At 40.2% G+C, this 22,021-nt stretch overlaps 2 protein-coding genes and 2 non-coding genes across 5 annotated transcripts; all 4 read right to left on the bottom strand.

Annotated features, from left to right (window-relative positions):
- Window positions 1-1,468: 1,468 nt before the first annotated feature.
- Window positions 1,469-8,912, bottom strand: ncl (nucleolin). Of its 2 annotated transcripts, none has more exons than XM_077584344.1 (16): window positions 8,741-8,912; window positions 7,710-7,805; window positions 6,453-6,567; window positions 6,224-6,328; window positions 5,727-5,960; window positions 5,383-5,544; window positions 5,170-5,250; window positions 4,950-5,073; window positions 4,565-4,701; window positions 4,364-4,490; window positions 4,137-4,279; window positions 3,922-4,045; window positions 3,519-3,664; window positions 3,218-3,344; window positions 2,301-2,605; window positions 1,469-2,174 (listed from the first exon to the last, which is right to left on the bottom strand). In XM_077584344.1, the coding sequence occupies exons 1-16, from the start codon at window positions 8,756-8,758 to the stop codon at window positions 2,107-2,109; spliced, it is 2,112 nt and encodes a 703-aa protein (XP_077440470.1). In that variant the 5' UTR covers window positions 8,759-8,912; the 3' UTR covers window positions 1,469-2,106. The 2 variants fall into 2 exon arrangements, with proteins under 2 accessions (XP_077440470.1, XP_077440471.1); XM_077584345.1 differs by having other exon boundaries at window positions 5,170-5,247.
- LOC144063239 (small nucleolar RNA SNORA57) lies at window positions 6,040-6,177 on the bottom strand. Its single transcript, XR_013296548.1, has one exon. It is a non-coding gene; the product is annotated as a small nucleolar RNA SNORA57 (small nucleolar RNA).
- On the bottom strand, window positions 7,315-7,452 carry LOC144063238 (small nucleolar RNA SNORA57). Its single transcript, XR_013296547.1, has one exon. It is a non-coding gene; the product is annotated as a small nucleolar RNA SNORA57 (small nucleolar RNA).
- A 5,575-nt stretch (window positions 8,913-14,487) lies between the features above and the next one.
- Window positions 14,488-16,789, bottom strand: nppc (natriuretic peptide C). Its single transcript, XM_077584695.1, has 3 exons — window positions 16,597-16,789; window positions 15,877-16,172; window positions 14,488-14,803 (listed from the first exon to the last, which is right to left on the bottom strand). Exons 1-2 carry the CDS (start codon window positions 16,687-16,689, stop codon window positions 15,900-15,902), a joined length of 366 nt encoding a protein of 121 aa, XP_077440821.1. The 5' UTR covers window positions 16,690-16,789; the 3' UTR covers window positions 14,488-14,803; window positions 15,877-15,899.
- Window positions 16,790-22,021: the final 5,232 nt, after the last annotated feature.

Below are 22,021 nucleotides of genomic sequence, written 5' to 3'. Positions count from 1 at the left end.
ACGTGTTAATATTAAAGCCAAAGTGCTTCTGACGAGCTAACTGATTAGATGCCCATGACCAAAATGTGGTATACTGTCATAAATTCTGGAATAAACTTTGTGTTAAATGTACAATACGGTTAAATTTATCTTGCCTGGCCGGGAGCTGTGCATCCCCTCTGTACAGGGCTTTGCCGCCATTTTGTGACATCTTAAAGTGTAATAGAAACAGCACAACAATCATTGATAGGTGAGTATGATACTGAATAGCGGAAGATAGAGTCCACAGAAAAACACCTCAGGTGGAAACAACATTATAAAGATCTCATGGTTAGCAGCTTTGTGCCCGGGAATATTTACATATCAATCACTAGCCAAACTGCACTGCCATCCAGGGTAAATTTCCCACTTAAGTGACGCTATTCCACTCAGTGGGTACACACCCATCTTCCCATAGCCTGCTGACTGATCACCAGCATTTTGTTGACACGAATTGGGGGAATCTTTTGATGTCCGTCTGGTTAATAGGTTGACTGGAGGGCACTGCAGTCCTTCACACCACCCCGCAATCTTCTCTCAAAGGCCCCAAGAATAATAACTTCGTTGGCACAAGGAGAGGTGAGAAAGTCCATCCTTCGGATCATTTCAAAAGGAGCATTCGATACTTAGAGTGAGAGCTAAGTCTTTGTCTTATTCAATTGAATATAGATTGAAAATGATTCACAAATCATTGTATTCTGTTTTTTACATTTTAATCAATGTCCCAACTTCATTGGAAATGGGGTTTGTCACTATTTTGATAGGCACAATTTTCTTACTGTATGCCACAAAAACTACATACCATTCTTCAAGATGCTTTAAAAAGCATTTGTAGGATCAGGATAGTTTTTAAACCTATCACCCTAGAGATTGAACGCCAACAATCTGATTCTAAGTGTTGAATTCAAAGAAAATGACAGGCGCTGGCTTTCTAATCTTTTTTCAGTAAGCCATTGTGATTGGTCAAGATGCAAAGGTGGCATCTTCTGTCCACACCAAGCAGGAGGAAGGGAAGGCCGACAGTTAAAAGCCATACCTGTCGCAAAATTATAACACAAAATAAAACAGATTTAAGGTCCAGTTGCTAGGTAACCCAGAAAAGGTCTCAGCTCTCAGCTGTTGCTAGACTGCCCCCTGGTGGACAGAGTTAGCATATTGACGACCCCCCAAAAAATAAGACAATTTTAGTGCTCCATTTGGCCAAAAATCAAATTTCCAAATCAGTTTAGTGTAAGCAAAATGGCATATAGTATGGAGTGTTAATCGCCAGTTTTAATATACTACATTTAAGTACTGTACCACACTTAATTCAGTGAGGGGAGTCTTAAAAGACTAAATGTTACCTTGTCAGATATGTCAACTGACAAAAACGGCATGTACACAATTGGTGAAAAGCTTAAACACACGATGCATTCAATCTCAGATTGACACCAAGTGAAATTAAGACCAGTTTACAAATCACCTTTAAGGTTTATTCATCGAGACAATTAGATTCTCAGATGGGAAACAGTCAACACACTACAAATATGTTACACAATTCAGAGGTGCAGGTCATTCTCCAACTTGAACATAACATTGCCGACGCCACTCTTGAGCAATCAAATCCTAACAAAATATGCTTTACACAGTACAGTAAGACTAAAGAAAACTAAAAACAAAAACGTGGATACAAGTGTATTTTTTACAAAATGGTAAAATAGAAATTATACAAACAGTTTAATTTACACATGTATGTATCGGAGGTGGGGGGGAAAGACTAGCTTCAGTTTTCACAGCAAACTTGTTTTGCCAGACCCATTCCTTTACACTCTTAGAATTACAAACTAAAGAGGTGGAGGGGTGCAGGTTTTTATTCAGGACATTCAGTACTCGCGCGACTCAAATGGTCAAATGTGCCATTTTGGCACAGGAGGGCGGGTGAAGTTGGAGGATTCTAAATACAAGGGCTAAAATGCCCGTTTACAGTTAAATATTTATCAATGACGCTTTCTGGAATGTCCAAAAGCTCTGAAAACTGATGAAACCAGAGTCCATTCAAAAAGTAAAAAGAAGAGGAAAAAAATGAAGCAAAAAAAAAAAGACAAAAATTTAGTCATCAAACTTAATTCTTTTCCCCTGGGGCTTGCCACCAAAACCACCACCACCACCACGTCCACCTAAAAAGCAAAAAAAACAAAACAAAACAAAAAAAATAAGTTAAAAAGCAGCACTTATTTCAATTACTGAAATCTGTTTTTGTCAATACTCCTACTACTTTACAAGCCCAACACTAATCTATTTACCTCCAAAACCGCGTCCGCCGCCACGTCCACCTCCACGAGGACCTCCTCTTCCTCTGCCCCCGAAGCCGCCGCCACCACCACGTCCAAAGCCGCCGCGACCTCCTCTGCCGCCTCCGCCACGGCCACCAAAACCACCGCCAAAGCCACCGCCAAAGCCGCCTCCGCCGCGGCCTCCACGGAAACCACCTTCACCCTTGGGCTTGGCGTAGTCCAGCGTCACCCTGCTACCGTCAATTTCACCATCCTCCATGGCTTCCTTGGCCGCCTTACAGTCAGTTTCGTTGTCAAAGTCCACAAAGCCAAAGCTACAAAAAAACAAAGACAGTTTCACACTTGGCATCCAGCACAAGCGAATGGACGTGTCAAACGTAAGGCCTGTGGGCCATAACCAGCCCAATTAGAGCAGGATTCCCTAATTCCGGTCCGGTATCCTGCAGGTTTCTTATGTTTCCGCCTACCAACACACCTGATACTAAAGATCAGGATCGTCATCAAGCATGTGAATGAGCTGATTGCATGAGTCAGGTGTGCCAGTGGGCGGAAACATCACATCTCGGGGACCGGAATTGGTGAATCCTACATTAGCGGGTCCAATCTGGCACATGACATGAAATTAGGCTCTTACTCAGGAGTTGCCCAAAAATGTGCGCTCATTAAAACATTTCAGATTAATCTGCAATATAAATGGGAATATTTTCAAAATGTACAAAAAAAGGGGCATATTTTGAATTTGGACCAGTTTTTATTTATAGATTATTAGGTCACAGACCACTTGAGATCCAATTTCTGAATTAAAATGAGCTTGACAACCCCGTTGTAATGTAAGCACAAGTAGCAGTTCTCACAATATTTACAAGCTGTAACTACCAGTGGGAGAGGACAGTGCTCAAGCAGAACTTCACATTTGTTGTACGTACCCTTTAGAAGACCCCGTCTCTCTGTCTGTGACAATCCTTGCACTGACTGAGCCTTCAAATGAATCTCTAAGCGTTTGATCCGTGGTGTCCTCTGAGAGACCCTTGACAAACAGAGTCTTTGTTGGACCTGCGCACAAAAAGAGCAGTCAAAATATTAGGCACACTTGGATTTATAACCAAGACAACAAGCACAAAAGTGAAGGTGGTTGGCCAGATCAGGACTTGACTATCTTTGAACTCATCACAGAGTTTCAGGAGATCAAGTTTTCATCACGTCTGACCAACAACGCTGAAGACCTACCAGAGTTTCCCCTGCCTCCATCTTGCCTGCCACCGCTGTTGTTACAGTACTCAAGCCTGATTGAGCGGCCTTCAATCTCGGTGTTGTTCAATGTGTCCAAAGCTTCCTTGGCATCTTCTGAGGTTTCAAACTCTAAAAACGCAAACCTGTGGAACACAAACAGACAAGATGAGCATGCAGGTTTCAAACTACCAGTATATGAGGTCTCTTGTTTTCTCAGCACGTGTAACACAGCAGACATGGGCAGCAACCCCATGTGACGGGGGTGAGCCTGTTCAGACCGTGTATTGGCTCTTCTTCTCGTGCGAATCCGTGCATAATCATGGCATGGTTATGAGGAGCTCATGAGAAGGTGCAGCAACAGTACATTTCAGATGTTGCCAAAGGACAAGTGGACACTCACCCTTTAGGTCTGCCATCTCTCTGTGGGATTCTAATTGAAACGGCCTTCTCAAACGTGGACTGCAAGGCCTCCTCTGAGGCGCTGAACGATAGATTATTTACCACCAACGTCTTGCTGGCGGCAGCTGGAAGGAAGCAACAATATGGACGTTAGACGCCTGCTGCTCTTTCATTTAACACGTTTATTTAAGGAAAACCAATTTGCTGTATATTTACCTGCAACCTTGCCCCCACCGCCCTTTTGGCTTTTTTCTCCCACAAAGTCCACCATAATGGACCTCCCCTGAACATCGCAACCCTGTGCCTCTTCCAGCATCTTCTCTGCCTCAGCCTCGGTTTTGAACTCTATGTAGGCGATTCTGGAAAAGACCGTGGATGCATTTAATACATGCTTGAGGAGTTGCATTTCTTTTTTACCTCGTCTTTAGAGAACGCTCACTTACCCTCGATTGGACCCATTCTGGCCCAATGGCACCCTGACATCAACCGCGTCTTCAAAAACCTCCTTTAAGTCATCAACAGTGGCAGCAAACGGAAGGTTTTTCACAAAAAGCGTCCGCAAGTCCCTTTCTGAAGACACAATGTAAACATTGTAAATAACGCCATACTATTTTCCGTGGTGGGCAGCTGGCCACCAATGATACCTTTCTTGGAATCCTGGGAGCTCTCCTTGCTTCTGGCCTTGTCCAGCTTGATATCCTGGCCCATAACCTTTTTGCCGTCGAGTTCCAGTGCCTTTTGCATGTCCTCCTCACATGTAAATTCTACGTAGCCAAATTTCCTGTTGAAGTCATGCAAGAGACGTTAAAAGTGATACTTCTGCCATCACATGGTAGCAAACATTGATATGTCAACTGCAAACATGTTAAAGCTCAAATCCCTTTCTTTACATGCTACATGGCTTTTTAGTATGTTACTCTGATATGCCAAATATGATAGTTAAGAAATGTACAGTTTTAACAGATGATTTATCCGTTTATTGGTGGAACATGATGGACCCACAATAGTGAATTCAGAACAATTTCTTACTTTGATGCGCCTAACCGAACGTCAGCAACCTCAATATCGTTCTTGGAGAAGAACTTCCTCATTGTATCTTTGATTTCATCGAAGTCTTTGTTTGAGTTCAGGTTGCCAACAAACAGACAGAAACCTTAAAGGATAGACAGTAAATGTAACTTTAGTAAAAGCAAATCTGCAATCATAATGACAAAAAAGAAATTTGATCAGAAAGTTAGAAAATCCTCACCCTCTCCTTCCGACTTTGCCTTCTTGGCAGGTGGTGTGTCCTTGCCTTCGGCCTTTCTCTTAGCAGAAGTCACCGGGGCTTCTGTTAATAGAAGTTATACAGTTAGTCGCTTGGATCCGTGGGGCGTACAATTCTACAGACCAATAATTAAGTTGCATACAAACATGTACACCTGATTGTCAAGTTGCTTATTAGTTTTATGCCATAACTCACCGTCTTCATCATCATCATCATCATCTTCTTCCTCATCATCTTCATCATCATCATCCTCCTCATCATCCTCATCCTCAGACTCTTCCTTGGCTTTTACCATGCCTGCCTTCTTTGCTTTGGCAGCTGCCGCAGGAGGTGCTGTATCCATTTCCTCCTCAGAGTCTGAAGATTCACAGAAAGTCATTCAGTCATTTGGACAAAATCGTGGCCAAGCGCAGGCTACACGTTACACAACGCGACATCAGATACAAAAAAAAGGTGACATCATACACATTCAGTATTAAGTCCCTTGTTGATCATCATTTGCAAAGTCCCCCCGAAAAAAGGACCATTGGTTGGCTTACCATCTTCATCATCCTCATCGTCATCGTCATCCTCTTCTTCCTCCTGTTTAGCCGACTTAGCAACTTGTTTTGCAGCCTTCTTTGGAGGAGGGGCCTCTTCCTCGGACTCTTCTTCGTCTTCATCGTCTGAGGGCTCCTTCGCAGGTTTTCCCTTTACCTGCTTGGCGGCCTTGGCAGGAGGAGCCTTCGCTTTGGCTCCTTTCTTGGGCGGTGGGGGCTCTTCTTCAGATTCATCTAGAGACAACACACCAAAATCAGCAGTTTCCCAAACACCGTACAAAGTAAGATGCGATCTTGAAAGCATTCGCATTCTTCATGTCACAGCGATTGAGGATAGAACTGGTGGACAATGAAACACACCAGCACCGAAGACATAGCACTGTTAATTACTCTTCCTCCGAACATTACATACATGTGAACTGACAACCACATGAATGCCAAGAAATGGAGGGTGATGGGTACTTATAAAAAATAAAAATAAAACTTGCGTGGCATACCATCATCGTCGTCGTCATCGTCCTCCTCCTCTGACTCTTGAGCAGGTGCTGGTTTTGCAGCTGCTTTGGCAGCTTTCTTTGGGGGAGGGGCTTCCTCTTCAGACTCTGTATAAAGGACAAACATATTCAAGAAGTTTTAGTAGAAATTAGGTGTTAAAAGCAGGGGCAGACTTTAATTAACTTATTTTAGGTGTTTGTTATCACATTCAATTTTGACGAGTTAACTCACCAGAATTTTCCTCCTCGTCTTCACTTTCTGCTTTCTTGGCAGCTTTGCCATTTTTTGCGTTAACCTTGGCGGCTTTGGCTGGTTTAGCTTTCTTTACCATTTTTGGTGGAGGAGTCTGCAAAACATGACAAAAGTAATCATTCAAAAGCTCGAAATAAGCGGCTCTGTGAGGCAACACGTTGGAGAGTTGGTGCCGAGTCAGTAATCATCACCTCCGTGGGGGTAAATACATTTCTTACCAGTATCTAATTCTCATTATGAGGAAAAGATTGCGGTACCATGCTAATTTTTGGGCTAAACTAGGTGTGACACAGCTAGCACGTAAAACACCAGAATAAGTGCTGCAGTGATTGAGTTTAATTTTCATATAAGTCTGACTGCAACCACATTAAAGCGGAGAACATCTAACTTTAAACAGCAAAATAGCAGAGGTGTCTGGATTCTGGAGCGAAAAATCATATTTGCTAAACAGAACCAGAATAGGAAAGGAATTGACTTCTGTTGTGTTGAACTTCAGCCAGGAGGAGTGGCCTATAAAGGTAAGAAGCATATTAATATAGTACACAATGTTTACAAAATGAGTCATGTTATTTGACTTTGACAATAGAATGTGAGTTTTGTTTTTACCATTTGAGGTCAGTAAAAGAAATGTTCTCAAAATTACATTACAGCAAGTTAAAATAAATAATCAATTTAGCTTTGCTTCGAAACAAGAAAATACTAGTTTTTGGCTATACACAATGTGAATTTAAGAAATCGTGTAATTCCATAAAATTAAAAGAACGAAAGAAAACCAATTTATTCATATTATTCTGGGTATTCGCATCGGGCCAATATTTTAAGGTATCTGTACCACATGTCTTTATGTCACAGCGATTGAGGATAGAACTGGTGGACAATGAAACACACCAGCACCGAAGACATAGCGCTGTTAGTTACTCTTCCTCCGAACATTACATACATGTGAACTGGCAACCACATGAATGCCAAGAAATGGAGGGTGATGGGTACGTATTAAAAAACCTTGCGTGGCATACCACGTTGCATTTTACATGTGGCCTTGCCAACACCATATTGGGGCCATTTTATTATCAAGAATTTGATTTCATGGGGGGGAAAAATTTGTGTGTGTGTGTGGGGGGGGGGGGGGGGGGGGGGGTACTGTATTGGGTTATATAATTAGGTCTTCAAGATAATATATTAAAATATATATAGTTTTTTTTCCAGTGGGGGGGCACGGCAATAAATGAGCCTTACCTCTTCTTCTTCACTGTCTTCCTCACTTTCCTCTTCAGCCACTTGTTTCGGGGGCGGAGGGGCTTTTTTCTTCTGGTTTGCTTGCTTGGTACCAGCCTAAAATTAAATGGGAAAAACATTATTATTCATATCAGGTTCCTTCTTCCAAATAATGCCAGTATAATCAACTGAGTGACTGACTTAATGTGCCATGTGTCTTAAAAGTGGTAGAAATCTTAGTAAAATTGAAAATGTACAAAATGTCTCTCTTGTATATCCAATGAATTACACCGCATTATTTATGAAGTGTAGAGGCAAAGTTGGGGGTCGTAGCGTGGGCGACGTGTGTTCTGCCTCGTGTGTGACGGTGGGGCAGGCGCGAAACCCACGTGGAACACAGATATGCGCGTTAGCATTCATGCTAATGTTACACTATAAAGACAAATAACGCTGAGGGTAAAATTGATATGTTGGTTAACATTAAATAAGAAGCAAAGTGGTTTTAAAACTCGAAGGGAAACAAAGCAGAATAAAGAAAAATAATTGGCAGGGTGTAACATCAAAATAAACGAACAATCGTTATGTATTCGAACAGCTAACCATCGTGTGAATACGTTCGTTCAGCATTTTACGCAAAACAACATTATGTTCGGCGTTTGAATCTAGCGAGACAAATCGGGCTGTAAATCTCTACACTGAAATTGCGGGATCGAGGCGAGAACGCGCATGAATGCCATCTTGAGCGACTAACTGTTAGCAGGCCGCGCTAGCAACCAACAGCAAGACAACATGGCCGCTCCAAATCCGGAAAATGAACTTATTTTTTATTGCTGTTGTACCACATTTGCCTGGTTCACGTCTCGCATTCAACATATGTTTGATTCAATACAAAAACGATTGTAAGGAAGATTTAATTTACCGCAGGTTATATTGCATTTCTTAAAAGACGCAACGAGAACAGCATTAAGGCCTCATGCGCGGAGCCGATCTTCTATCAACTGGAAACGCAAACTAAACATTTCCACAACAAAATGAACTTCAGCTGGTCTTACCTTCGCTAACTTCACCATCGTGCTACTTGGTGTTTCGACGAAACAGACGTTGAAATCAATCAAGCAAGCGGAAAAACTACTGCATGCACGTGGCTGTGCCTACACGATGGGGGATTAGGACAGGAAAGACAGAGAAGAGGACTCGCTCCGTACTCTCTTGCTGGGCGCGTTCACAAAAGACCCTCCCACGTGAATGTGTCATCCAATCGGACAGGAGATCTTTTTAATCGTGCCCGCGCTTCGCCTGCATGGAGAAAACAAACAGTTGTTTGTTTCCACGACCTTTAAATACTACAACTTTTTTTTGTTTGTTTATTTGTTTGCGCGACATTTCAATAAAAAAGTTAGACGAGTGGTTGCTGTATTTTTTTTAAACCGAAATTAATAGTTTTAATATACAATCAAGTTGCTGAATTGCCTGCACGCTGCATTTTACATGTGGCCTTGCAGGAACGTGGGCAGCAGTAGGTCTTCAAATGCAGCTGTCCTAGAACCGAACCACGTGTTTTAAAAGTAGCTCATGTATGTATTTTGTTGCAAAATCTGGAATATGGATTTGGTAATCCAATCCTATCCAGAATCTAATGCTGTTCTGGGGTATTGAATGAAGCGCAACTGGACCGTTCTGGTTGTCTGATGAGAGATTTACCTCTCATCCAAGCAGGCTTCAGTTGCTAGCTGAATGTTTGACACACACACACTAGACAGTGTTTTTTGGATATTTTTGGGGGTTTATCATCAGTTATATATGCAGTTTTTCACTGTTTAAGGGCTACCCTGGTACCTATCCCCCATAAGTAGCAGGGTCTACTCTACCATTTTGAATTGTAAATGTCAGATTATTTATTCACTTTTATAACCATTTTTTGCAATCCTTAATGGGGTGTTAGAAAAAATGTATTTGGCAATTTATCACGATATTGCAGCGCGCAATTCTCAAATCGATTCAATATGCAGTCAAATCGATTTTTAAACATAATTTTTTTAATGGGAATATTCAACAAAACGTTTTACTTAGGGTTAGGATTTACACATTAAGCATGGAAGAATGTTATATTAATGAAATATTAAGCCTTAATATTTGATTTTAGTGCTGTTCAAACATGAAACAGACTGCAACCTGAATTTTCAGATAAATACATTTTCATACAAATCTTACAGTGTACATGTACAAGTTTACTGATTAGTATTTTCAAAATTTGAGTTAAAAAATCGCAATAATCAATTTATAGATCCGTATCGGGATTAATCGAATCGAATCGTGACCTATGAATCATGATACGAATCGCCAGGTACTAGGCAATTCACAGCCCTACTTGTGTATGTGTTTGACATCTTAAAGGGACAGTATGTATTATTTAGTGCCATCTAGTAGTAAACTAATCATTCATAAAAAAACACTATTAGTTTCAATAATATGCAATAGCGATGGGATTTTCGTCTCTTTTGGGTGATTTGGTTCATTTGGATCGGCTCAGTGAAAAGAGCCGTCTCTTTTTGGCTCTCAAAAGGCTCTTTTAACTTTAGCTTTTCTTTTAAATATTTACGAAAAATTTAGCATACATTTTGATAAATGACTTGGTGAACTAAGTATTTCACTCTACTGGCGGTAAATAGCAACATATATCAAGTAAAGAAAATGTTTTTTGTTTATTTTATTGAAAGTTAAAAAGGCTACATACAAAAAATAAGCAACAAAATTAAAACTTCAACCAACAACAATCAAAATAACAAAAATAGTGAGTAGTGCAACAGCAGCAGCAAAAAACAAAACACAAAACATTATAAACTACTCACCAGGTCCAGGATAAAAGACCTTATTTTATTTCTAATTGGCATTCAGAAAAACAAAATACTTCAACTCTCTTCTTCTCAGTTTGTTTTCTCCTCCTCTCTCTCTCTGACTGGCTGAGATGCGGAGCACATGCTCCGCCTGCAGTACACTCACTGCATGCCCTCGCCCCTCCCCTTTCTCTTCCTGTTTCTCCCTCTCTGAGCAGCGCAGCCAAACCTAGCTTTAGACGGTGAAAAAGAGAGAGCGACATAAGAAGAGAGAGGGAGGGCGAGGGAAAATGACGGAGCCTTGAACTCTTGAGGGTGGGAGCCGGCTCTCATCGTTCACTTCAAAGACCGGCTCTTTGCCCCGGCTCGTTTGCGAACGACCCATTACTAATATGTTAACAATGGACTATATGCAACGGAGGAGGCGGGACTTACGACTTCCGGGTTTTCACCCATCAACTTTGTTTCCGTTTCCGGTTTGTGACGTGTGGGCCGCGTCCCAGTACTTGCGCTTTCGCCTTTGTGCCCCTTGGTTGCGCATTCCCGTCGATGGGTGCAAGGCTGCGAGGCTGCGAGTGTGTAGTGTCTGTCTCAGTGTCCAAAGCATTTCAGATAGTCGAGACGCCCTCCCACCGATGAGCGGGTGCGCGCGGTTGGGGTGCGCAGGGGTAGGGGTGCGAGTGTTGGAACGTGACATGAAATGGCGCTGATGCGTAAAACCTGGAAGTCGGAAGTCCGTGGCGGGGTGGTGCTTGCACCAAGTGTCGGACCCATGGGTCAACAGCTGCCTACCTTCCGCAGCTGGGGCCTGCAGTTGTTCGTCTCTGACTCCAGTGACTCAGGCTCCCGATGCTTGTTTTCCTCCTCTTTGCTTTCGCTAGCTTTTACTACCTTTTCCCGTTAGCCGCTCTTGTTAGCTGGTATGGCTAACTCGCTTGTGCTCCTATAGTTCACCGGGCTGCTCGCTAGCTCATGCCAAATATTTGGTAGAAATTGGTGGTAGGTTGAGTAAGCCCTGGATGCAGAGCGCAGTTTGAGGCGTGCCTCAACGTCTGGTGGACCTAAACATTTGACTCCGCCCACACAGATTTTTGACCTCGAAGCGACTTCTTTCTTTCATTGTTGTTAAACCTAACCATAACCCTAACCATAACCCTAACCCTACCACGTAACGAATACAGTATGTTTTGAACAACGCAAATTAAAATATAACCGAAACCTAAATACTAACCTCAACCGTCCACGGAGGAGCTATCTGCTGGGGACATACGTAGCACTGCACTTCCGCCTCTTCCTCAAACCGTTTAGATAGCTCCACCTCCACTGAGGTGTTTGTAATTTTTCAATGCTCCATAATGTGTTTTAAAAAAATATTTTACGTCATAAGACGGCGCATCATTAAAGGATCTTTGTGCAAAGCGTAACTGCAGCATTTGTGTCAGGCTTGTTCATCGTGCGCGTGCGAATACCTGCATGATCTTAAAGTGACAGCCACATTTGACAAACGAAGACATTACTTCAAATGAGGTAAGAAAAACTCCGCCCCTCCCCAAAGAAACTGTGGAATGTGAGGGTCCGCACACTCAACTATAAAGGGAAGATAAAAGCTGACAGGTGCAGTCAGAGTAAAACAGTGCATGATGTAGAAAAAGCTTTAATATTACCTTTTTAAACTGCACAATGCACCTTTAAATCTGCACATTTTGTTGGGATTTTTTTTTTTAAACCATTTTGAAAAAATCTGTGTGAGCGGAGTCAAACGTTTAAGTCCACTCGACGTTGAGACACGCCTCGAACTGCACTCTGCATCCAGGGCTACTTGGGTAGGTTTGCAAAGTGTGGTCTCCCTGAGGCACCATAGTGCACATGTAATCATTGCATTCTATTAGTCCACCACTAGATGTCACTAAATAATCCACCATGTACTTTTAAAGTTTATTAGGTGTTTTATTTCATTTACATTACATGACTTTACCTTAAAACTTAAAATTCATTCTAACTTGCATTAACGCCAACTGACATTTTTTTCTTCTGTTTTCAATTTAATAATGTCCCTCTTATATGCCTATTAAGATGCAATTTCTCCAAGTTTATGTGTGTTTATAAGATTTAATTTAGAGTGCATCATTAGTATTTATTTACCAACATTAGACGTTTATTTACAATTTTAATACACAATTTGGGTGGTATGATGACTTCAGTATTTCATGCATCTAGTTATTTTAAACATCTATCTGCTTTCATTGACTGAGAAAAACGGAATGTTTTTTATTCAGGGCATTAGGATGTACTATTTTTTTTCCAGCTGAATGCTGTATAGGCAACATAGAGCTTTTGCTTTTCTGTATTATGTAGATTGCAATATTGATTTATTGCCAGAGTGTCGTGCTTAACAGTTTAACCTGTTTTACTAGTTTGCACCTCAGTTTATTTTGAACATAGACTAAAACTCAAGGAGTTTGCCAGTTTTATTTCACACCTTTCTTTGAATCCTGAATTCAGAGTTAGTTGTTGGTGTTTTATTTTAGACTTAAATTCTCTATTATGGAGTGAATGTTCTGCCTTTTGTGAAAACTAAACGAAAGGTCTTGTTTGATATGTATGCATTTCTACCAGAACCATGTAAGTATAAAAATAATCTCTTGACATGATGTAGTTTTGGAGAAATGTATATCCACATATGAGAGAGTCTGAAGTTCCACCAAACACAAAAAGCTATATTTGTGTAATTGGGTGGAAAACACATTACGGTATTTCTAACATGCATATATATATATATATACATTTTGTATAGTTATTTTTTTTTTTACTTTTAAAAAGAACAAAATAAGAGTGACATCAGCCAGGCTGTATTGGTGATGACCTTTTATTAAACTGTCACTTAGTGAGGCTATCAAATGTAACTGGCGTTTTGTAGTTCCTTCAGATTCCTTCTGCCCCCCAGTGGAGAACCGCTGTATTTCACATTATGGCCTCGTTTTCATACACTCTAGTACTACTGTGCAGTACACTGTTTTATATGATGTAAAAGTGAATTGTAATGTAATACTGTGTGTAAATGCCAAAGCAGATATTTCCATCTCTCTGGCTTGATTATAGCTTAAGACGGTGAAACAATCCATCTAAAAAAACAAACAAAACATAAGATAGACTAGACTTCATTCTTTGTTGTTTTCCTCATAAACCCATTTTATGGACGTTTTTTTTTCTTTTTATGATTCCCAGTGTTTCCCAACCTTCATTGAGCTAAGGCAGACGTTTCAGGAAAAAAAAATCAAGGCATAGGCCTACCACCAAACAAAAAATATCACAAAAACTGTAATAATGACAAAAATGTCTCAATTTAGTCACAAAGTGACTTTGTGGGAAATTTTGACCTGTTTCGTTGAGCACAAAGCTGATACTGTTCAGGAAGTCTAGACTTCCAAGTTGAATGGCAATGGATGGATTCGCAGGTTTATGCTGCCATCTGATGGAAGAGCATTTAATTGTTCTGCCTGTTACTATACTGTGCTTCAATGGCAAAAATAGATGAACAAAAATAAATTTTTAATGAATAAATAATATTTTTCACACAAATTAAGAGAAGATGGATAATTTCCACGCTGATATCTCACGGCACACTTGTGCGCATTGCTGTCGTTATGGTTAAAGTTGATCACACAAAGTTGGATTTGTCCAAAAATTGACTTATTCTTTAAACTAACCTAGCACACATGGAAACCAAGTAACATTTCAATTACTGTACTGAACTTGTACTCCATTCATGAAAACATAACAGCCTGAGAAGACACACGTGCACATGGAATATAATTTTTTATATCATTTTTGAAAACAATTACAACTATTTGAGACAAAAGAAAAAGTTACAAACAGAATTGACCTGCAGTTCGCATCCTTTTTCAAAATGTTACATAAATAAAAATCATTTATAAATATCTCTTCTTTATAAACATATAAATAGTTCTTAACATAAATACATTTTTTTTGTAGTGGGAAGATGAAGTACATGAATGTACATCAGCAACAATATACAACTTTGCAGTTTGTAGTTTTTACACCATTGTCTGAACATTTTGTATGGTATATCTCTCTATATACAAGTACTGTACCTGCATATTTATTAGATATATTTATATGAGGCTGTTGTAGCATTGTCATCTGAGTCTCTTTCACTGCTGGTCATGATGACTTTCGTACCGAAAATCTGACACTTGTTGAGTTTTTTTTCCCCTTCAGGTGAGAACAAAATGATTTCTTCCAAACCCGTCCTTCAGAGATCTTGGAAAAAGAGAAGAGGAGAGAAAATGTTAGTGGTGTGAGCTTATTTTATGGATTTATTCATTGTTACATATTTTCTATCTATCTATCTATCTATCTATCTATCTATCTATCTATCTATCTATCTATCTATCTATCTATCTATCTATCTATCTATCTATCTATCTATCTATCTATCTATCTATCTATCTATCTATCTATCTATCCATCATCCATCTATCTATCTGTCAGTCTGTCTATCTATCTCCTCTCTTTCTCTCCTTCTCCTTCTCTCTCTCTCTCTCTCTGACTCTGTCTCTATGTATATGTATTATTTTCTCATTTCATCTTAGAGGCACACAGAGGCTGACAAATAGGATGCATGTGCAATGCATGGGAGGAAGCCTGGGTGTTAACTGATCAAATAAGACACACTCCCCATTTCATTACAGTGACTTATTATTGTACATGTGAGTCATTTAGTGTACTCATAAGAGATTCATCTACTTCCGCAATAATAATAAAAAAATTAAAAATAAAATAATAATAATAATAATAATACAGTGTGCTTATGCTTTATAAGCACACCGTGGCCAAGGAAATACCAGCAGTATTGCTACAACCACGATATTGCTTTTGACTATTTTCTCAATACAACAAGTTAATTGTGATGGGCACATTTATAACAGCATCATTTCTTATCAGAAAACACCTCGGATTGTGTCCCACATATCACTTCTATGCTTCTATGCCAGGAGCCAAATTGACATCTAAGGTGGCAATTACTGCTTCACCGATCAACAATTATCAAACGAGATGGTTATGAATGATGTGCTTTTACATCATGGGAACCAAAACACAGAGTATGGAAGTGTCAAACGTGTAGGAAACAGCACATTTGAGAGCTTTTGGACAACAACAAATGTTGCATTTGAAGGAATATTTTAATTCGTTCACGTTCGTTCAATCATCATTAAACACCCACTTCCCCCACTTGATCCCATATTTTCTCACTTTTAAATTTCATCGTAATCATGTATCAGTATAGGCTAATATGCCAAGTAAGTAATGTAAAGTGATGAATCAGCACTCACCGTCAAAAAGCTGTGATCCAGTACTAGCAGCCCATACCACTGATGGTCCCTATCCTATCCATCTTATGTCCGAAACAACCACTCCGCGTCGTGGAGCCCCCTTTCTTGCTTCCAGATTTGTGCCTCCTCGGTGAAGGCGGCTGGTCGTTGAGCAGCCGAGCCCACATCCCTCTCCGGGTGTCCATTCGTAAATCTCGCAGTAAGCGCATCCGAGCGCGCACAGCATCCACCCGCCGATCGCGCTCCTCTGACTCCAGCAGCTCCGTCAGTTCGTCCCCCAGTAAACTTCTGAGAGACTGAAACACATCGATCAGAAATGTATTGTTAGTGACGTCACGCGAAGGGGCTTGTTTTGGAGAACATTTTTTTATATGCGAAATTGGTACAATGTGCGCATGGTTCTGAATGACGCAAAAGAAAACACTTTGTTCGCGTGGCAGGTGTATGTTGATCTCTCATCTGTTCCGAATGGTAACATGAATTCAATGCTATTTGATTAGCTTTAAAGGGGAGCCCATCACATTAAATTAATTCAAAGTTATTTTTCTGCGTAACGGTAATTTTACGAGCAAACGGCAAACGACTTTTATGTTGCATTTCATCAAGTTATAGCAGGGAAACAATTATAGGAAAGAGAAAGCTAAAATCAAAACAAAAAAGGTGATGCTTAGCTTAACATGACTAAAACACAGAAATCAACAGTGTCTTATATGATCTTACCTGCTGCTGCGCCTCAGATAATGGTTTTGCGCGCATCCTCCCGGAAAGCAGAGTGAGCATAAGTCCACAAGCTACCAAGTAGGACAACTTCATCTTCAAAGTGCTACACTGAGGGGGATTCCTCTGGTCAGAGCGCAACAAGAGGATGGGCGTACGTCGCACGGAAGCCAATAAAAGCTTCGGATTCGTCCTGTAGTCCAAAGCTCCTCAAGTGCTCCTCTGCTTGTGTGTTTGAACCCTTAGAGCACTTTATAGCCAGCCCACGATGATGTCATGACAACCTGCGTAATAGTCGTCCTTCCGAGCCAATTCCCTGTTTTCTCTACCTGCCCCTGAATACGTCATGCCAAGGATTAATTGAATGATACAAGCTCCGGTCGTCGGATAAACTTTGATCTATCCATAAGCATACTTTTTTTTAAACGCCACTTTAAAGCTCTGGCTGGGACGCAGCTTTGAAATTGAAGGTGGTTTCAAAGGATGAGAGCTGTAAGAGCAACTTTGGGGCAAGAATGACAAGAGAACTGAAAATCATAAGCACAAGTTCATGTTTCGTCTCTAAGTGGAAAATACAACGTGACAATTTATCCCACTTTCAACCTACAACCATTTTGCAATTAGACTTTAATTCAGAATGAAACTGAAGCAAGTTAGAGGGAAATTTGACATTTATTGTGCTACAAGGTCATAGTTTGTTTTTTACAGCCTTTAAATTATAATTTTTTAAGCTTTTACGTCCCACGAACACATTGCACATATTATTAATCATTTGTATAGGCTATTAATGTTTGTAAATATTCAAAACGCTATCATACAGACTATTTTGCTAAAACCCTTCTCTCGTCATGGTATAGCAACCCTTACTCTTCAAATTGAAATTTTCCTGTAAAATTATGTAGCTGACATGCAGGCATATGGACCAATAGAGTCAATTGCACCATCACTGCTCATGCCCACTGGGAATACTTTTCCAGTCTGAAAGTTCCACTCTCAAGCGGCACCGTCTGTTTTGAGACACAGAGTGGCAGTGTTTGCTGTGTCGAAAAGGGAATTGCACTTATCGTGCAGATTTAATGGATCAATATCATCAAAAGTGAAAGATTAATAGCAGCGCGTGAGCACATGAAAACACTTAGCAAGTTTGACGTATACGTGTGAGTGATTCGACCCTCAACCTGCCTTCAAACATCATATCACATCCAACAAGACCTTTTTTTATTATCACGTCCAGACATGAGTGAGAAAGTGGAGCAGTGGGGAGATTTCCAGCTCCTGGAGAGTGATTGAGATATTTTGGTGGCATACTCATACTGCCTAGGAGTTTTATCCATCCTGATATTCCCAGAAATAAATGTTGGAGTAGTTGAGTTGACTTTTCTGCGGGAGATAGCAATCGGACACTGTAACAACTGACCTTGTGCCTAGTCGTCTCACGAACTGGGAAAACCCTATTATGTGAGACTGAATCAGTATGTTGCACAAACCACACATTTACGGATATGACGATGAATGTCATGTTTGTCAATGTATGAATGTGAAACACAATGACTATGAATCATTGGGCAAAAGCCATTACAACTATAGTCCAAAGTGCAAGAGGTTTCCTGTATAAGATGTTCAGCAACGTATTTAGGTTGAATCTAAGTGAGTACATATATTGTGCTCTATTTCCACGCCCTTTTAATTTATTCACATATAGAGGGAATGAATCAATCAAACGACATAATATTAGCTGCATTAAAGGGGAAGTCAAGTAAAAAAAGAAGAAAAAAAAGAGTTGTATTGCGGTCCCACTAGTCTGAATATGATATTCGGATTAATATTACGTTTGTGAAATATGAATCAAGCAGCAAAATTCAGCCATTTTTAACCTTCTCAGGGGGCGGCCATTTTGCCACTTGTTGTCACCTGAGAATGACATGACAGTGCCGAGGGGCTCAGCTTGTGAATGTCACATGACCAAAATAAGAAAACATGTGAGCCGTGATTCGTTGTTACCTGAAAAGTAAATCACAAACAACTAGGGTTACAACTCTGACAAACAGTATACAGGGATAATAATGGAATAGCCTTTTGACTGACTGACTAATAGAAGCAGAAAAATGTTTGCTAGCCAGATGTAAAGACAACAAATAACAGTGTTAATTAGGCCAATGTAGACCCCCAACTGAATGGGTTTAATATTTAGAAATGATTTGTAATGGTTAAAAGGTTAGTGTGTAGGATTTAGTGCCATCTAGTGGTGAACTCATAAATCATCCATTTAAAAATCCCACTATTAATTTCAATAATATGCAAAAAAATATGTTCTATTACATACGTATATTTTCCTTTTATATAATTATAGGTCTAGTAATGCATTTTAACTCATTAACTTTGTACATTTTGTAGCCAGTCACTTTATGACCTTCAGTCCATTGATTTGCATTAGTTTACAAGCGGATCTGTCACAACAAACATGGCGGATCCACTCAAGCCCACTGAAGGAGGCATGTAATATATGTATACAAAATGATAATCACAGTTTATAACAGTACAGTTTCCCGTTCAGTCTCTGTATTGTCTATCACTTTATTTTCATAATTAGATGTATAACTGACATGAAACTGATTGACCATCCTGTCATTGCGTGTTTTAATCTAAATGTATTTGGAATCTCCTGCCAAGATATTCACTTCATGATGTGGTCTTTCCCTGCATCATAGCATCACAGAAACACTTAACATTCTGAGGACTTGACAAGCAGGGAACCAAATACACTGAAGATTTATTACAAGGCTGTGAACAGGTGTGCAGGACACAGAAGAATGGAAGGCGCTAATTGGAGGAGACACACGGAGATGCTGGCAAGAGAATAAATGACAGTGATGCTAATAAAACAGCATGGCAGAAAGTGAGCATAAATTGCGCGGTGGACTGGCATAATCCACAGGCAGAACTGAAATGAAGGAAAAACCTTCAGGAGATGAACGCAGGAAAAGCTCTAAAAAAACGTTTTTCCAAATAAACGAAGAGCGAGTAAACAGCACGGCGCAAGCTAACGCATCACATAATGAGGATCTGACGAGAACTAAACAAAAAGGGAGCCAAATACACCGAAGACATATTGCAAGCCTGAACAGGTGCGCTGCATGGACACAACGAGAAGGAGGAGACTGATCAGAGGAGACAAAAGGGAAATTAATACGACTAATTAGGCAACATAAAAACAAAGAATGAACAAAACAAGGAGAAAATATGAAAATGTAGATCTACCAATGTGGAGTAAACAGTTTTGAGTGGGCTTTGTCGTTCAAATGTATTACAAAGTCATTCAAACGTATTGGTAAAATGTAGGCTAAATGCTAAAACATTAAATTTTTTCCCATAATGCCACAGGGTATTGACATACCCATGCAGAATTGTGCACTCAAGTCACTTCACTGGTCAAAGCTCATCAACACTTAAAAATGAAGTAAGTATACTTCAAGATGATTTTCAAGCAAACAGTGTTCTGGTTAATTACTTTGTTCATTTTCAGTGTACTTCATGCATCGTGATCAGAACAGCTCCAATAGTTTACAAGTTGAGATGATCTTCACTAAACACATGTGTAAACTGAGATGTAACCCTCCAGGAAATCTTAAAGATGAGTTGTGCCCCCACAAGGGGGAGTAAATCCCCCGTATGTGTTTACAGGTAATGGCCACACACAGTAAAAAGCTAATATCAGGTAGCAACATTTTTTGTTGGCCGCCATGTACAGGCGCACACGTCGCACATGCCAAAATTTGAAACTGCAAAATCGTCAGGAATCAGATTTGCACGTGTTACACTTAACATGTTTATTTAACTCTGTATGGAATAACTCCCCAAATGTAATTTTGCAAATGTGTTGTGTGCCTTATCCCTGTTATGCACTCAACAGGATATAAAGAGAATTTTCCAGAATAATTATACATATTAATAAAATCAATCCAAGAACTGGGGCCCCATTGGAGTTATATTATGTTGACCAATTTAGTAATATTATTTACTTGCTGTATTATCAGGCAGAATTAAATATACCCCAACTGTTACTCATCAGGGTAATAATGAGTGCCAAAAACCAGAAGCCAGAATTTCCAGCCAAAGTTTGAGAAAGTTCTGGCTGACTGGAAATGAGGTACCATTACGGTCTACCTGCCACTGGCTGCTGGGATAACCACACCATTTCAATGTGACCGTAGTCATGTGAATTCCAGCCAAAATCAGACAAATCAATCACGTCTGGAATGGGCAGGTAGGAGGGGGTTCAAACTAACAAACACTTCTGTGTCCCATGTGCCTCTGATTGAATGGCAGATTGCTGACGTCAAACTTTGCAGTTCTGCGCAAATGCCGCACATGTTTATCACCAGCAAGTTCGCATGCATCTACAAAATATAATTTGTGTATGTTTTCATTGTGTCTTTTGTTTTGGTGAATGCAACACGTTTACAGTTGAGATTTGGCCTCACGTCTAATGTATGATCTCAGGAATGTTTATTTTTATTTTTTTTAAATTGGAGTTTATTAAATATAATTGTTTGAATGACATGAATGAATGACTCTGGGACGTGCTGGCGAAAGACCTAAGAAAAAGTTCCTCGCTTGATTGCAGGTAACTTTACAGTCAGTAACTAATTCAATAAAGATCTGTTTTCATCACATATGCTGCAGCAAACGAGCGCAAAATGTGAGAAGAAAGGCGACAGTAATCTTAAGTGCTGTGAAAGGGCGGCTGACTGGCAATACAGAAGACAATCTCTCCTCTGCTGTCAAACTGCTCACACAAGCTCCTGTTACTGCTCTATCACCTCGGAGCGACCTCTTCCCTTGTACTTTCAGGGGTCAACCGTAGTTCCAGATGAGAGTGGTCAGTGTTCGTTCACAGACATTTTATCTGGCTCACTAGTGGACATCCTCAACCTGAATTAATCGCGCCTGCGATAAAGTCAAGTAACCACAAACGCATCATCAACCAGTATGTGAGGTCATCCTGGATTCCAAGTGAGAGATCATGGCCAGTAAGGAAAACTGGGGTGCGGTTGTGGACCATGCGGCTCGATGAAACGCAAGGCAACATATTAGTTAGTGTGTTCATATGAAGTCATTCACTCACAGCTGTTGGAGGACACTAAAGCAATGGGTATTATTAGTAAAACAAACTTGGATCCGCCACTCTACTACGCTTCACGCTCACTTAAGAAGCTATGTATTGTGTTTCTGGAAATGCAAGAAGCGGGGCTTAGTCAGGGACTTAGAAAGAACTGAATGTTTTAGTTTGTTCCTTCTGCTACGTAAGCAGTGTTACTTTGCGGCTCATTGTTATTGCTTGTAAGATTAAGCGGTGGAACCACAAAATTTGCTACCTCTAAAGTTGTACACATATTAGAGAAAAATGTACCTTTAAAGTCATACTTAC

The sequence above is a fragment of the Vanacampus margaritifer genome, chromosome 13 (assembly GCF_051991255.1).
Source record: "Vanacampus margaritifer isolate UIUO_Vmar chromosome 13, RoL_Vmar_1.0, whole genome shotgun sequence".
NCBI classification, from domain to species: Eukaryota; Metazoa; Chordata; class Actinopteri; order Syngnathiformes; family Syngnathidae; genus Vanacampus; species Vanacampus margaritifer.
The sequence above is the reverse complement of the archived record's forward strand: the minus strand, read 5'-3'. Positions and strand labels throughout refer to the sequence as shown.